This window comes from Prunus mume, linkage group LG4, assembly GCF_029339155.1.
Source record: "Prunus mume cultivar Tortuosa linkage group LG4, ASM2933915v1, whole genome shotgun sequence".
Classification (NCBI taxonomy): domain Eukaryota; kingdom Viridiplantae; phylum Streptophyta; class Magnoliopsida; order Rosales; family Rosaceae; genus Prunus; species Prunus mume.
In genome coordinates this window covers 7209452-7226780 of record NC_142701.1, presented here as the reverse complement: position 1 = coordinate 7226780, position 17329 = coordinate 7209452, and the positions used below count along the sequence as shown (strand labels likewise).

The 17329-nt window shown below is 35.0% G+C and overlaps 3 protein-coding genes across 3 annotated transcripts; all 3 read left to right on the top strand.

Annotated features, from left to right (window-relative positions):
* Nucleotides 1–1509: 1509 nt before the first annotated feature.
* On the top strand, nt 1510–10928 carry LOC103328327 (T-complex protein 1 subunit theta-like). The gene is made up of 13 exons (XM_008230718.3): nt 1510–1879; nt 1974–2236; nt 2329–2475; nt 2629–2790; nt 4427–4504; nt 6302–6435; nt 6652–6724; nt 6801–6878; nt 6981–7103; nt 7263–7357; nt 8598–8807; nt 9771–9828; nt 10469–10928. Exons 1-13 carry the CDS (start codon nt 1744–1746, stop codon nt 10535–10537), a joined length of 1626 nt encoding a protein of 541 aa, XP_008228940.2. The 5' UTR covers nt 1510–1743; the 3' UTR covers nt 10538–10928.
* A 367-nt stretch (nt 10929–11295) lies between these two features.
* On the top strand, nt 11296–13461 carry LOC148917809 (T-complex protein 1 subunit theta-like). Its single transcript, XM_089051197.1, has 3 exons — nt 11296–11611; nt 12448–12505; nt 12995–13461. Exons 1-3 carry the CDS (start codon nt 11445–11447, stop codon nt 13061–13063), a joined length of 294 nt encoding a protein of 97 aa, XP_088907323.1. The 5' UTR covers nt 11296–11444; the 3' UTR covers nt 13064–13461.
* A 426-nt stretch (nt 13462–13887) lies between these two features.
* On the top strand, nt 13888–16285 carry PNSB2 (NDH-dependent cyclic electron flow 1). The gene is made up of 3 exons (XM_008230717.3): nt 13888–14572; nt 14832–15272; nt 15633–16285. Exons 1-3 carry the CDS (start codon nt 14135–14137, stop codon nt 15825–15827), a joined length of 1074 nt encoding a protein of 357 aa, XP_008228939.2. The 5' UTR covers nt 13888–14134; the 3' UTR covers nt 15828–16285.
* The last annotated feature ends 1044 nt before the right edge of the window (nt 16286–17329 follow it).

Sequence of the window (17329 nt, the reverse complement as noted above, 5' to 3'; positions counted from 1 at the left end):
ATTTATTTAAAATTCATAAAATTTTGGTTTTCTTTTTTAAATTATTTAAAAATATATATTGAGTTTAAATACACGTAACACAATATTATTGGAGATGGGCTCCACATATATGCCACATCAACAAAGTAATGGAGTTTTAAAAAAATAATTAAAAATTCATAAAATTTAAAAATAAAAAAACCATTTATAGAAGGATTTAAACCTTGAGGACCATTTATGATCTCTAAACCCTTGGTTTTTTCATTTTTAAATTTTATGAATTTTAAATTATTTTTTAAAAACTCCATTATTTTGTTGATGTGGCATATATGTGGAGCACACATCTCCAATAATATAGTGTCACATGTATTTAAAATATAATATATATTTTTAAATAATTTAAAATTCATAAAATTAAAAAAAAAACCAAAATTTTATGAATTTTAAATGAAAAAAAGAAAAATTCGCAGGGACCATTTGTGATAGATGTGTGAACCTCAAAAATGTTTTGTGATATATATTATGCGCCATGTTAGCAAACTAACATAGTTTTTTATGGAACCTAACGGCATGAACCATTTGTGAGTACACATACTAACCTTGAGGACTACGAATGACATAAAAAAATATTAAGGATGCAATTTTATAGTTTCGTAAACCTTAGTAACGTTTTGTGATATTAATTATGGGTTGGCATTCCAAGTTTCAACCCTGATTATCAACCTCCATCACCAGCCCAAGGGCTTCTTAGAGCATTTTCACCAGTTAGTCCCTTGCCATGGCAAGGAGCCCTAGGACAGTTACTATTCACGTAAATAATGGTTGCTCTAGTCTCCCCCAGCAAAGTGTGTTTCCAGCAGTTTAGGCTTGTCATGGCAAATACTATTCATTTTTTTTTTCACAACTTTGTTTACTTAAACAATTAATTTGGATAATATTTCCTGATAAGATTTTTGAATTCCTACGTGTCAATACTATTCATTTTGGATAATATTTTCGGATAATATTTTATTTTATTAGTTGTATTGGTTGGTATTTATAAAAAAAAAAAAGTATGAGGACTTGGTGTTAAAAGTGAAGAGTATTGGTTGGTATTTATAGACATTGGCGGACCCAGAATTTTTTTAGTGGAGGTGCAATATTGGCTAAGTATGAAAAATGGTTTTTCGGAATAATCATTTTCTCAAGATAATTTTTGGCGGCTTTTATTCCTTACACATCAAATAAGAAAAAGTGATTTTATGGGATTTTAATATGAAGTATATATTGACTTAATGAGCCATCATTTTTAGCCTAAATCATATTTTGCACTAAAACCGATTTTTCATATTTTGATTTAGTGGGAATTTGATTTTCTAGTATTTTTATTTGAATCCAAATGGGAGTACTTCCTTATTTACATTATAAACTTAAGTAAATGGAGTAATATAAAAATAAATGAAAGTAAAAGGACAAAGTTAGTGTGCTGACATCAGCCAAAACAAGAGCGGAGCTCGGGCCAGCCTAGTTTGCTGGGCCCCACTCCTCGCCTGGCAGAATTTTGTTGCTGGAAACAACATTTTGGATTTGCCCCCCTTAGCCCTCCCCTTGGGCCCTTGCTGGAATGCTCAGTAAAGTTCTTTGGAAAAGGTTGGAGGTGTTATTTTTGAAAAGGGAAGGAGCTCCGCGCTGTCTGTTTCGAAAACGAAAAGCGCTTTTAGTTGCAGGCAGGAGAGGTTTAGGGTTAGGGTTTTGGTGAAAACAGAGAGAAATAAGTAGTTCGCAATGCAGCCCTACGGTATACAGTCGATGCTGAAGGAGGGGCACAAGCACCTCTCCGGCTTGGACGAAGCAGTGGTGAAGAACATCGATGCCTGCAAGCAACTCTCTACCATCACACGAACTTCTCTGGGTCCCAATGGTATGTCTTTCTTACTCTAAAACTCACAGTCTCAGTTGATCAGATTTGAAATCAGTTAATTTTTTAAAATTTGTTTCTCTTCATTACTGCTCAGGTATGAATAAGATGGTAATCAATCATTTGGACAAGCTCTTTGTGACAAATGATGCTGCCACCATTGTCAATGAGCTTGAGGTTCAGCATCCTGCTGCCAAGCTGTTGGTTTTGGCAGGCAGGGCTCAACAAGAAGAAATCGGTGACGGTGCTAATCTGACCATTTCTTTTGCTGGGGAGCTCCTGCAAAACGCAGAGGAGCTTATAAGGATGGGCCTGCACCCAAGTGAGATCATTAGTGGATACAATAAAGCTATCACAAAGGTTATTCAAATGATTTGCTGATTGTTTACCCATTTGGGTTTATTGAAATTCTTCCGTTCTGATTATTATTTTTTATTTTTGGGATATTTCAGACTATTGAAATCTTAGATGAACTGGTTGAGGAAGGTTCTGAGAAAATGGATGTTCGCAACAAAGAAGAAGTGGTTTGTAGAATGAAAGCTGCTGTTGCCAGCAAGCAATTCGGACAAGAAGATATCTTATCCTCACTTGTCGCAGATGTAATTATAACTTGCATGCCCTTATTTGTTATTGCTTATTTTCTATGTCAGCTACCCAGCTATTTAGAAGCAAAGAAAAGGAAAAGAAAAGAAGAATAGCATGTCACTTTTGTAAGCAAATTCTAATAGTAACTCTTTGATTGGACAATATAGGCATGCATACAAGTATGTCCCAAGAACCCAGCAAACTTTAATGTGGATAATGTACGTGTTGCAAAGATTGTGGGAGGGGGTTTGCATAATTGTACAGTAGTTCGAGGCATGGTGTTGAAAACTGATGCCGTGGGAAGTATAAAGCGAATGGAGAAGGCCAAGGTTAGCAGTTTTTTATGTTATGTATTTTAACTTTTTCATAACATATGTATGCTATAGCATTAAATGATGTGCTCTTTTTGTTCATGGTCTTTGGCAGATTTAGTCTTTCGCAAATTACTTTTTGGTCAACTTTCTCTAATTACTTTGAGTCTTTTAGCACCATTTTGTGAGTGGTTCAGTATTCTTTACCTTTGGCTTTTGTTATAAAGACACAATTTACTGGTTCCTGTGGGTATTATTTTGAATCTAATATCAAATTTCTTGTAAATGATGGATGGGAGTGTACTTTATTGAAACTTGCAGCATGAAATATTAGGTGTGAGGAAGAAGATATGCAATGATTATAACAGGAAAATGAGCATGATTATCATGCCTTTTTGTTACCTTTATATGTCATCAAGTTGGTCTGTGATCGCCAGTGCCAGCTGCCTATATTGAGTTCCTCTTTGCTTGTGTTAGATAGTATGATGTAAGAAAAATCTATGGAAATGGTGGGTTTGTTGACTTGTTATGATGTAGAAGTGATGATAATTAATCAAAGCAAATACCAGTTAGGATAGGATAGGTGTTGGTCTGCTGTGTACCATACAATGCCCTCTTCCCAAGTTGTCATGTTTCGATTTCCAAAAAAAAAAAAAAGGTTGTCATACTTCAAACGTTTGGAATCAGAACAAATGATGGCATGAATATTGGATGATTATGTACCACATAACAGTGATGATTACGGTTTCTGATTTCATGATCTTACCTTGAAAACACTAATTTTAGGCATATAGTCTTCAATAATAAGCTATACTCAAAATGTGCAGCAGCCTTCTGGTCATGACGTGCAGCTCTTCATATATTGAAGTTCAGAGGACTGCACTATACCTTTGATTATTTAGATTTTTGCTTTTCTATATGCATGTGACTTGAGCATTACAAAGGCTAACATTGTTTATTTTTTGGGTCCTTTCTTTTGTTGATACCGATTTCCACAAATTTGAAGTACCTGTTCTTTGTTTCTAGTAGCGGGAAGATTGTGTCAAAATAAGGCAAAACGGTAAAATGTACCATTGAAAACTCAACATATAATAGATTGGTGGACGTTCACTTATCATCACAAGCGTTTCAATAATTTTTCAAGCTTAGTACAGATTTATGGTTTCTTATTATGTGGTAATATGGTAAAAAAAAATTTGTATATACTTAAAGTGGCTCTAAGGGGAATTATGGTGATATAACCAAGAGTAGTTTTTTGGTTTCATTTGTATTTGTTATTTAACTTATATATAGCAGATAAATTTCGTGATTTGTGCTTCATGGATTGTACATATATCTGTTAAAAGTGTTCTTTAAATGTTTCATTTCTCGATTTTTTGAATTATTAAACTAGATTGGGTTTTGTGAGTTAAAATTGTTAATAATATTTTGAATTGCTGATATGAAGAATATTGACTAACTTTTAAGTGTTCTTGTGCTGTTTAACTTGCAATGCGCTTCTGTTTAACTTTGTACTTGATCACATCTGTTTTTAATTGTGTGATCCAGTTGCAATATTTTATTATAAGAACCCTTTAGCCATGTTATGTGGTCTAAATATATTTTTGAAAAGGTTCAGGTTTCTCAGCTTTAATATTCTGTTATACCTTTTCAGGTTGCTGTGTTTGTTAGTGGCGTTGATACCTCTGCAACGGAGACCAAAGGAACTGTCCTAATTCATTCTGCTGACCAGGTAATTGTTGAAGAGGAAGGTTCTCTCTGTGTTGAAGTTATTATAGAGAGAAGTCTTCTATGTTGTATATATAGCAGGAGACTAAAGTGCTCGCCTCCCTCTCCCTCCCTCTGTGTGTGTGTGTGTGTTTGTGGTTATATGCAACTGATTCCATAAGGTTACACCATAAGGTCAGATTTAGTGGCAGTTTCTTGAAAGCTTATTCTGTGTGCAACTATTTAAATTTTGCCACATATGCATAAGTTTCATACGGTTTAATTTATTTCTAATCTATTGGTTCTTGTTATTGCTTTTTAATTTCCCCTTTGTCTTCTGTAAAAGGGCTGTACATGAAACATTAAAGATGTCTTCTAATGTGATTTACCATTTTCTGTGATAGTATGGCCATTTTGTATGGTTCTTTCGATATTAGATATGTATGTCTTGTGGACTCAAATTTTGATTTAAAACTCTGTAATTTTAACTTTTATTACTATATTACTGGAATGTGTTTGTGTTTTACTATTCTTGTCTTTAGGTCCGTAGCACTTGAGCTAGTTGTGAATTGATTGCTGGCTAGTATTACTTCTGTGTTGATACTGTGTTTCGCGTTTGTTGGATAACTTGTAGTTTTGGAGCAAGGATCCTTTTTTAGTTCTAAAAGCAAGCGCAGAATAACATTTACTTTCTGCTCTCAATGATTTCTTCAAGAGGGAATCCACTCTTCTTATTATGGATTCCTAACCGAAGCTTTTAGCTTAACCATGATATCAGTGTACTTACAAATCAGGGTGACTAATTTTTTATGAAATCAATTAAAATCTCCTGGTTTGTGATTGAAATTGTAGTAAACTCTAGACCCATTGGAGATGAGGATTTTTAACGTCTGGTAACCTGGTAAAATGTTCTACATTCTGTGTTTAGTACTGATTCTTCAACATTTCATTGATAAGGTACTAGATACATGCGTCCAAGGTGCATGTACCTATAAATATATCATATATACCCTTAACCTTATAGGTTTTTTTAATAGTTCTTTTCCCTGTTACAAGTACAACATGGTTTATTAGTACTCTAGGCTAAATTGTTGGGTTTTAGGGCTTTAGGATTTATAATTAAGCTTTGGGTTTTGGGCCTTGAAGCAAGCATTTTACTTTTTGCCACATTGTTTGAATGTCACCTCTTGAACTGCGAGATCATGTTTAAGGATCAGACTCGTGTACCTATATAATGATATATCTGTATGTCTACATGTGTAAGTTTGGTTTTTCTGTTAAACCAGTGTTACGTGGACATTGGTTCTTTCTCATAAAGAAAAGGTTGACGTGGGTCCTAAAACTCTGATAAGCAGTGTAACCTAATGTATGATCGAGCCTGCTTAGTATGTAGGGAATGTTCAGCTTTATATCTTAGATCTGCAGATTACAACTTGGAAACTCTTCTGTTCATGCAGGCAATTGTAAAACCATTCTCCCCTACAACTTCCTTTGCAACGTTTTTTAAATTATTATCCTCATTATTTATTTTTCATTTCAGGAAATTGATTCTTGGTAAATATGTTTGAATTGAATGGTGCTTGAATTCTCTGGTTTTTGCATAACTAGTCTAACCGGTTTTGTTTTAAAATGCTTTGACCTTTTTTCTGGGTATCTGATGTCTGTTACTATTAGTCTCGGTATATTAAAGTTGATCTTCCTTTCTTGTTTGGCTTGGATGTTGGAAATTATCTTTGCCTACCTGTTTAATTTATTTGCATCGTTAGGTTTAATGTGGTTGATCTGTTATTAGCTAATAAGTGGTTTCTTGGTCATCCCGTAGCTAGAAAATTATGCAAAAACTGAAGAAGCTAAAGTTGAGGAGCTCATCAAAGCAGTTGCAGATTCAGGTGCCAAAGTAATTGTCAGTGGAGCAGCAGTAGGAGAGATGGCACTACATTTTTGTGAGCGTTACAAGTAAGTTTCAATGGCTTTTTTTTTTCGTTAAACTTTTTTCGACCCCTGTGCGTTTATCCTGTGTGTATGCAGTAATGTTGTAATTGTAGCATATACTGGGACTTATGAGTTTAGGCAGACACTTTCACTATGTACTACCCATTTAAGGGTATTTATATCTCTTTTAGAGATCCTTGAACTCCTTTAGTGTTTTAACTTTTTAGTTCTTGATTCTAGGCTCATGGTGCTGAAAATCAGTTCAAAATTTGAATTGAGACGATTTTGCCGCACAACTGGTGCCATGGCCATGGTAATTTTACAAGAATTTGATATTTTATGTGTAACTTATCGAGTGCTTCTTAATACACTTTGTATTTGTGTAACAGTTGAAGCTTGGCCAGCCTAACCCAGATGATCTGGGATATGTTGACTCTGTCTCGGTGGAGGAAATCGCTGGTGTTAGGGTATGCTAAGAAATGTTTCCTTAGACTGTATTTTCTCTAGAAATTTGCTTATTCATGCCTCATTTGTTTTTCTTATTTCTTGTTAACGTGTCCAATATGTAGGTCACTGTTGTGAAGAATGAAGAAGGTGGCAACTCTGTATCCACTGTGCTTCTACGAGGAAGTACTGACAGTATATTAGATGACCTTGAAAGAGCAGTTGATGATGGAGTGAACACTTACAAGGTAATTTATAAGGCACATTTATAAGTTTGTATGTCTTTCTAGGCTGGGTTTGTTTTACCTCTGAAGTTGTTGTTAGCATATGGTTCTCTGGAACTTTTAATATAATTCTTCGATCAGGTGTCATCGATATCTTACTATCTTAATGCATTTCATTTTCAGGCAATGTGCAAGGATAGCCGTATTGTTCCTGGAGCTGCGGCAACTGAAATTGAGTTAGCTAGGAGACTGAAGGAATTCTCTTTTAAAGAAACAGGGTAAATTGTCTCTGCTTTTGAATTCATTCATTTTAAGTGATTTACACAATGTGTATGCAATATGCCTAACTTTCACCACTATTATATATTTTTGCTTGATTCTATGAAAATTTTAAGGTACAGTCAGAGAAATTATCAACAATAACAAAGATATATCCTCAAAAGAGGGGGAAATTGCTATGCAAGATTCTTTGGAGTATAAGGAATACATATCATATAAGGAATTTTATTGAAATTGTGGTATGGGGTAAATTGAAGTATACAAGATGTATAAAAAATTAAAATGGTATCCAAATAAATTTCCTAGAAAATGCCTTAAAGAAGCATCATGGGTATTACAACCCAACTAGAGAGGGACACCCGTTTTACAGTTTTAAATGATCAAACTTAGGTAACACATAATGGAGCAATTTGTTAGGATTTTGGCTCGTCAAATATGTCCTAGTTGGTTTAGGATTGTTTTAGGAAAATTAGAGGTATACCAATTCTTGTCCTAGAGGGATTAGGAAAGAATTTCAGTTTTCCTTATTCAATTTAGGTTTGGATTTCTAGAAGTCTATTAGGATTTGGATAAGTGTAATTTCCTAATCCACTTAGGAATAGGAATTCAATCAGCCTTGGGACATGCAAGCCAACTCTATATCTATAAATAGGGTGCGGCGGGGCTTATTTTACAGCAGGAAAAACAGCCAGAGACAGCCGAGAGTTTTGAGATTAGTTCTAGGGTTGCAAAAGTTCTGTAATCTCTATTATTAATCAAAGGAGTGGTGATTTCTCTACCTAGAGAAATCACAACTGGACGTAGGCAAAAGTTCTGCCGAAACGGTATAATTCTTGTGTGTTTCTAAGTTTTCTAATATTTGCTAGTTTAGTCTATTGCCGTCAGTTACATCAAAGAACAAGATCTAGTGTGTGGGTTATTTAACACAATTTCCTAGCACTAAAAAGAACAAAAGAAAGAAATGGATATATCATGGATGTTCTTGTCCAAAAAAGGTGCGGTTGGGATAGGTAATTGTGAACTTCTTTGATTTGAATCATTTAGAGTTCTTTGATATTGATCTGAATTGTTGGTTTTCATAATATGCATGTGATGTTGTACCTGAAAACATAAAGTAGAATCTGGAGGCCTACACCAACTATCGGAACTTAAATTTTTAATTTTGTGTGTGTGTGTCCAGTCATAGGTCACGATTGGGCATGAGTGAAATAACAAACTAAAGAAAGAATGGTTTTGTAGATTGGATCAGTATGCTATAGCAAAATTTGCCGAAAGTTTTGAGATGGTGCCTAAAACTCTCGCTGAGAATGCTGGGCGTAATGCAATGGAGATCATATCGTCCCTCTATGCTGAGCATGCATCAGGAAATACCAAAGTTGGCATTGACTTGGAAGACGGTGTTTGCAGAGACGTGTCAGCTCTAAATGTTTGGGACCTCCACATAACTAAGTAAGCTTTTCTTTGTCTTGTAATGATTTATTTATTTTTTGTGTGGAAGTTTTCATTACATTGTATGTTGTTACAACTATGATGCTTGATTTGATTTTGGTGTAATGAGATTAAGTTTTGTACATTAAATTTGGGTCAAGAATTATTTATTTATTTATTTGGTAGAGGACTCTTTTAATTCCCATGCCCTTTCTAGAGGTTTTGCTAGCCAATGATTTCCTGCTGCTTCTATTAGTGGTTCATTTGATTGGTGCGTGTATCCTTCTGTTGATGTTATATATCAAAGTGCAATTTAATTTAGCTTTGTGAGGGGGTATTGTGGTGAAGTTGTAATATGGATAATAGGCATAATTAGGCAGTTGTCTACATTTGTAATATTTAATCTAGTCCATGATTTGTATTTTTGTTTTTTGGCCTGAAGTCCATGATTTGTGGTAATTCATATCTTTGCCAAAATCCTTTGCTCCATGGAACCCAGTTATTCAGTGTTTTTTCCCTTCATTATTCTGTTTGTGTATATAGATGTAGCTATATATCCATTTTGAAAGCTTTATTTATGTTTTGGTTTCAAGAAATGGTTGGTTTCTTGAGGATAATGCAGCAACGATTCTAACCTTTTTAACGTCCTCTATCAATTTAGTGGATGTATTCTCATTCTGGATTTTCGTATGAGTTACATCCATATGAAACTTTTTCAATAAGTGAAGATTCAGTTAAGGAGGAATAACGACATGTAAGCCAAGCGTTGTTCATATCTCAAACTCATACACATCAGATGTTTTATTAATTGTAAATAGTTGTTTTTCACTCATCTATTTGAATTCAATGTTCTTTTTGAAATTACTGTGATTTATAAGTAAACTTTGGGTTAAAAAATTGTGTTATATAGGATAGAGGCATCACATTTTATGTTGGGCTCTTTGTTTCTTTTTGGCCTGATCTTTCTTGGGATGTTTGCTACAGGTTTTTTGCTCTCAAATATGCTGCAGATGCTGCCTGCACTGTTCTACGAGTAGATCAAGTAAGTAACTAATAACTATTGGGTTTTCCAACTTTTGGAGTACCCAACTTTAATTTCGAACTGAATCATTCAGACCAGAGGGAAAACTGAAATACTAAGTGCATCTGGTTTTAAACTCGTCTTTGAGCTTTTGTTTGGATTAAAATAAGAAACCTATGAAACTCGTACCAATACTTCAAACAATGGAAGCAAATATGATATTTTTTTGAAGTTCCTTTGGGAAATGCAGAATTTGTTAAATATAGTGTCACTGCAGTAGGTATAATTCTTTATTAAGATTGATGTAGGGTTGGGCGTACCTCTATTTTACAAAGAATTGAACAGCGAGGGATTTTGAAATTGCGAGACAAGGATTTATGACTTTCAAATGTATTGCTAATATATCTTCTGCTAGAAATACCCCCTTTAGCATGACTGATTGGATATAAGTTGGGCCGCTTTTCAGTGATTTTGCTCTTGATAAAACAAGACTAAAAAAAAAGACATAATAGCTGTTTTGTTTTTGTCAGAACATGAAAGTTGGTTTGATGATTAGCATCAATTAAGTGTTAAAATTAATTTATCTAATTGCAAGAATATGTGATGTTGATTATCATTTAAATCATAAATAATTATGTTGACAAAACTCTCTGTGTTGCAGATTATAATGGCAAAACCAGCAGGTGGCCCAAGTAGGAGAGATCAGCCTGCAGGGATGGATGAGGACTAACTTTTTCTGTGTCACAGTTTAACTATCTCGTTTGTATTGCTCTGAGTTAGTAATCTTTTGTTGTCTACAGATGAAAAGCATGTTTTAGATTTCAATTCTGCAAGGATTGAATTTTGAAAATCACTAGTTACAAAGCTTTGGTTGTCAGTTGAAGATCTGAATACATGATTAAAATGTAACTTTTAAGTTGTGTGTACTTCTTTAGGATGCGGAGTGAGAGTTTAGAGTGGAATTTTTTTTAATGAACTCTTCTTCCGTCTCTCGATGGTAGTGTGCCGTCTTAAGAGAGGCCCTCGAGTTCTTGTAACAGACTGCCACTGGTCTTTGAGATTTTGTTGAAGGCTTTTTTATGTGCCTTTGCCAGACAGTAATCTATTTGATTCTTATGTAATTTTCATCTATGATGCAGCTTTTGTGCCTTCAATTCAATCTTGCCCCAGCTTTTGTTCAATGATGCATCTCAAATGCTCGTTTCTTCTTTGTATTTATTTGTTATTTTTCATCGCTGCCTACATATGCAATTAACAACCGGAACACGAACAAGAATACAGTCAGTGGATATGCCTCATTCTGTTACTGTAATCAATAGAAATCTTAATTTGGCTCAAAACCTAGGATTTACCAGGACTGGAAATTTTTAATTGAAAAACTGACCTGAATCTAATCGACTAGTCTGGGTTGGTTTGGTTGCATATAGTGTTTTGCAGAACAGCAGAAAATAGCACCAAACTGATTAACTCAATTAAAAACAACAATTTGCAAACCTTTGATCTTGCGGTATGTCGAACCCAACTAGTCCATATATTTTACTTCAATGATTGGGCAGTAGTGCAATAACCCACTAAAGAAACAATGGTTTTGCAGATTGGATCAGTATGCTATAGCAAAATTTGCCGAAAGCTTTGAGATGGTGCCTAAAACGCTAGCTGAAAATGCTGAGCTTAATGCAATGGAGATCATATCTTCTCTATATGCTAAACATGCATCAGGAAATACCAAAGTTGGCCTCGACTTGGAGGAAGGCCGTTGCAAAGATGTGTCAACTCTTAATATTTGGGACCTCCACTTAACTAAGTAAGCTGCTCTTTGTCTTGTAACAGTTCATGCTTTTATGTGAAAGTTCTCAATACATTGAATGTTGTTACAGCTGTGATGTTTGATGCAATTTTGGTTCTGAACTTTTTTTACATTAATTTTGGATCTAGAATTTGTTTGTAGTGGAAGCTTTTATTAGTAATCCCATTTTTGGTGGTTTTGATAGCCAATTAGTTCCTGTTGCGTAAATGAATGGTTCATCTTATTGGTATCCTTTCTGTTGATTTTCTGTATCAAACTGTGACTTACTGGCATGGGTGTCTTGAGGATTGTGGTGCGTTTTGAAGTCCATTGGCTGGCTAATTGGGCTAGGAGGTTATGCATATATGATGTAAAAAATTTAGTTCATGATTTGGTGGTCTAACAGCTACATCCTTGTGTTGAAAGCCTTTATTCACCATGGGACCCAATCATTCAGTTATTTTCTTTATTATATTCCATTTGTGTAAATAGTTAAGCCACATATCCACTACGAAAGGTTTCTTATTTTTCTTTTTTAGTAAATGGTTGGTTTCTAGAGGATAATAGAGTGACAATGCCAACCTTTTTATTTTTTATTTGTTTTACAAATAGTATTGATGGTTTGCATTTAGGATTTTTACAAATTATAACATTCGGGAATAAGTGAGGATTTGTTTGGGTAAGTGATAAATAGTAACTTGGAAACATCTCGACTTCAAACATTTTGGGTATTTTATGAACTTTAGATAGTTATGTTTCATGAATTTATTGAAATCAATATGTTTAAGTTGGCCAGGAAGTTGTTTCGTATGAGATATAGGTATCAATCTTCTTTCTTGGGCTGTTTGTTGCAGGTTCTTTGCTCTCAAGTATGCTGCAGATGTTGCCTGCACTGTTCTACGAGTAGATCAGGTAACTAGTAACTACGTATTTGTCAATAATTTTCCTAATTTTGAAGTACCCAAATTTGGTATGAACTACATCTTTAAATCCCTGATTGCATCTTTGAGGCCAAAATAGAAAAAAAAATGCTAAACAGTTTAAAATAAATAAATAAAGTCGAGGCTTTATGAATTAGATGACTATTCTATTCTATTCTATTTATTTAATTTTATACTTTTTGCGAAGTCCTTTTTCAAAGATAGATGCATGTATGCTCGTGTGTACTCAGAACACAAACTCCTTTATAACTCAAAGAAACGGTCGCAAATGTTAGATTTTAACTTGAAAAAATAAAATAAAATTGAAAGTTAATTTTGGGAAATGTTGAACTTTTATAATGAATATGGCTTCAGTGCAGAAGGCTTGATAGTAAATAGAAAATCTGATTGCAGCCTATTTAATGTTTAATACCTTCATTAAAAAAAAAAGGTTGTTGATAGTGCTTTGACTATCTTGCAGATTATAATAGCAAAACCAGCAGGTGGCCCTAGTAAGAGAGATAAGCTTGCAGGGATAGATGAGGACTGATTTTGTGTATATGACAGTTGACTATCTTAGCTTGTATTGCTCTATGTTAGGGATCTTTTGTTCCATTTTAGTAACAATTTTGTTTAGGAGAAAAAGTAACTTATTATTGCAGTTCATGCTTTGTAAATGCTACTTTTCTGTTACGATGGACACATGGTATGCCCTTGTTGGGTAGGTTTGGATTGAAACAATGATCATGGTATGCCCTTGTAGGGCAGGTTTGGATTGAAACGATGATCGGGTGCTTGAGCCATGTTTAGTGAGAAGCTTGAATGTATTTCTTTTCTGTTGTATTTGGCCCTTTCCTTTTCAAGTATGCCAGAAATCATCCTGGTTTTGTAATATGTGGTTTGTGCTCAATTATGGTTAAGGTTAATGCTTGGCATGCTTTCACTAATTACTTGCATTTTTGTACCCAATATTTGATAGTTGTCTTCTTTTGAACGAAGATTCATTGAGGGAGAGAATTACTTTCCTTTTGAATATGAATCGATGTGCAACTCCAATTATCATTTGAAAGGTCAACATCAATTCGCGCATAAGGATGGATAACAATTGTCGTGTCCGTGAGATTTGAATTCAAGATTACTTTCAACAAAGTGGAGACTCTGTTATTAGACCAAATGGCCGTTGACATATGAGGTCCGGAGGTTTTTATGTGAAGATGTATGCTTGTAATTCCTACCTTATTCTGTAATATTTACCCTCATTAATCCTAATAATTTTTGGGGTTTGTAGGGAGGTCTTATGCCAGAGAGGGTAAGAGTCGAATTCTCGTCATGGATATGAAGGATATAAGTGGTAATTCTTGTCAGTGGTATGAAAGGGTACAAAGGATAAGTGCTCTACTGCGAAAGTTACAAACTTACCAAGTTAATCCAGATATTTGGCGGGCTTAAAGTTGGCAAAGAAATTTTTGTGAACTTTGACAGATGGGCTCAGGAGAAAAAGTGGTGGCATAAGTCCAAAGTAAATATCCAGACAAAACAGTGGGCAAATAAGGATGAGCCTAGCAAACTAGTGACTAATGTGTGTGGAAGCTGTTAAAAGCTTCTTCATTCTCTCTATCTCATGGCTTCTCTTCTTTCCTTCTCTGTTCCCAATTCAAAGATGATAAGAGCTTCTTCATCACAGTCTGTTTCTGCACCGACCGTTTCCGTGCCGGAGAATCTTTCTGAAAAATTTGGGAGAAAGGGCATCAAGTTCTTGGAGTCTGATAACATCCCCATTGTTGAACTCACAGTCAGAAATGGCAGTTCATTAAGGCTTCAAATACCCAATGCTCATGTGACTTCATACAAGCCAAAGGTGTACTGGAAGGACGACGGCTTCCAAGAAGTTCTTTACACAATTCCAGGCAATGGAACAGATCCTAATTCTACCAAAGCCAAGGGAGGAATTGGTTTGGTCTTGAATGATGTATCAGAAGCAGGCTCCAAAGGCTCACTTGTTTCCACTTCTGAATGGACAGTAAAAGATGTTGATTCCGATTCCATCGATGCTCTCCAGGTTTTTTTTTTTTGTTTTTTTTTTGTTCTTTCTTTCTTTTGGTTCCATTTGAAACAAACAAAAAAATACAGAGACATCAAAAGTTAAAATGACCAAAACCTTAGTTGTTAGAAATACATAAGATTTTGATCATGAAATTACCAAAACAATGCACAGATACGAAACTAGAGAGCCGAGAATATATTGAAATGATGAAATTTGAGGACACAGTTTTTGTTTCCTTGGGTTTCCATTGATTGGGCACTTAGATTTGTTGCAGGTTGAATTAAGCAGCACTAGTGGAACACTTGACATAACCTATGTCGTCAGTTTATATCCGGTAAGCATGGCAACGGCTGTTATTGTGAGAAACAAAGGCCGGAAGCCAGTGACTCTGACCAATGCCATACTCAGCCATTTCAAGTTCAAAAGACGAAGCGGGGCGGGGATCCAAGGTCTCAAGGGCTGTGCTTACACTGCACTCCCTCCACTGTCTTCTCCTTTTGAGATTTTGTCTCCTGCTGAAGCAATGAAAGCTGACACTCCAGGGTGGTTCGATTTTGGTTCTCAGCCTGAAGAAAAGCCAGGTTCTTGGACTCACCAAGATGTGCCTTTCACCATTTTGAAAAACAAGTTCAGCAGGGTTTATGCTGCCCCTCCTAAAGAGAGACTCAAGCCAATTTATAACACCCCACCTTCCAAATATGAAACACTGGATCAGGTAACCATTCTCTGCTAAATATTCTTAATCCAACTCCTAATCAACAAAAATATATCCAGTGATAATCCGTCTATTCAAATCTCATGAACGAGAGTTTGATGTGTCGTTAAATAATATAAAAAATCAGCAAAAACATAAGGAATGAATAATTGAGTCTTGCCAGACGTAAAATCAAAAATTGTAATTAGTTGCCAGTTTTTTATGGGATTGCGTGACTTGGAATTATGACCGCATCATCTAATCAATAGTTCAGATTCACTGTCCGACAAGGAAAATTACCAATGACATTAGTTCTTGTACATATTTATATACACATAATAAATTTGTTTTTTTTCTAACTTATTGGTTTGTGAATTTCAGGGGCGTGAGCTCTTCTATAGGGTGATACGCATGGGATTTGAGGATATCTACTTATCCAGCCCTGGTTCTTTGTATGAGAAATATGGGGAGGAGTATTTTATATGCACTGGCCCTGCTTCAATGCTGGTACCTGTGGTTGTCAAGCCTGGTGAGGATTGGAGAGGTGCACAAGTTATTGAACATGATAATTTGTAGTAAATATTTTTCTTTTCTACTTTTCCTTTTTTCCTTTTTTTTGGGTTCTAAATATCTGTAGAGCAAGGTCTGGTTCTTTTTTTCTTTGTTTTCTTTTTCTACTAGTTTGATCACCTGGTACGCATGTGACACCAAATATTTTCCTACCATTGATTTCGTTCATCGCAAAATCACACTGATGTATTGTTAATCGTATCGACTTCATCCTATGGATAGTCAACACAACTAATGATCCATATTTACCTGAAATCTTGGAAACAAAGAAAAGGAATCCCATGGCAAAACCAAAGGTGTCAGGTTCGAACCCTCATGGAATCGTAGTTGTGTGTATGTGAGAAACTCCCCTCCTCGTAGTTTAGACTATCGCTTGTACTAAAAAAGTGAAAAAAAAAAAATGATACTTTCAGATGTAGAGAGTGGAACCTAGTTTAAAGCTTTATCAATTAGAAGTTGCTACATGGGACTTCGTTACTTTTTATTAAAATTGATCTAAATTGTTGTGCACATTTTCTCTGCTATGTATTCTGTACAATAAATGTATCTTATATTCTCAATCAATCTAATTAAATAGAGTTTGTTCAAAGGTTCATGACATAGAGGTCCATGCCAACTTTCTAAATGGCACACAAACCTTGATAATTCTTTTTCGAACGATAGTCTAAACCTAATGCAGCAACACTATTTCTTGCAGCAACACTTATCTACTCTGATGTACTCCACTTCTTTATCACTATAAGGTTTGTACGTAATAGATCTCTACAACTCAAACCAAAATACATATTCAAAGAATAACAGAAAGTTCAAACACATCTCTTGCAGACTATAGTAAGATTAGATCTGAAAAAGGCTAAATAAAAGCGTGATGATACGTGAACCAAATTAAGATAGGGACATATGAAAAGATGCACAAAGAGAGATGAAAAGGAAAACTAGATATAGAACTTGACGTAAATCTTAAAAAAGAATAATAATTGGGAAGAGAGAGAGAGAGAGAGAGAGAGAGAGAGAGAGAGATAGAGATGAAAAGGAAAACTAGATATAGAACTTGACGTAAATCTTAAAAAAGAATAATAATTGGGAAGAGAGAGAGAGAGAGAGAGAGAGAGAGAGAGATAGCATAGAAACATTATATATCTAAAGTAAAAAAAAGAAATGGAGAGATATCAGGCCAAAAAATTCTGGGGAGTTATCTGAAGAATGAGATAGAAAAGAAAGAAAAAGAAGTAGGGGAGAGAGGGGAGAGAGAGAGGTAAGAAAGAAAAGAAAGAAGTGTGACACATATAAGTAAGGGTGGGCACAGTCCAGTTTATTCCTCAAATTGGAACTAAAATCAAAACTTACGTATACGGTTTGGTTTCTTTCAATTTTCATATAAAGTATCTAGAGGAATTGAACTGGACCGACAATTTATCCTCGAATTGGAACTGAAATCGAAACTTACACACAATCCGATTCAATTCGATTAGTGCTTGACTAACCGAACCAAATCAAACTTATACGGT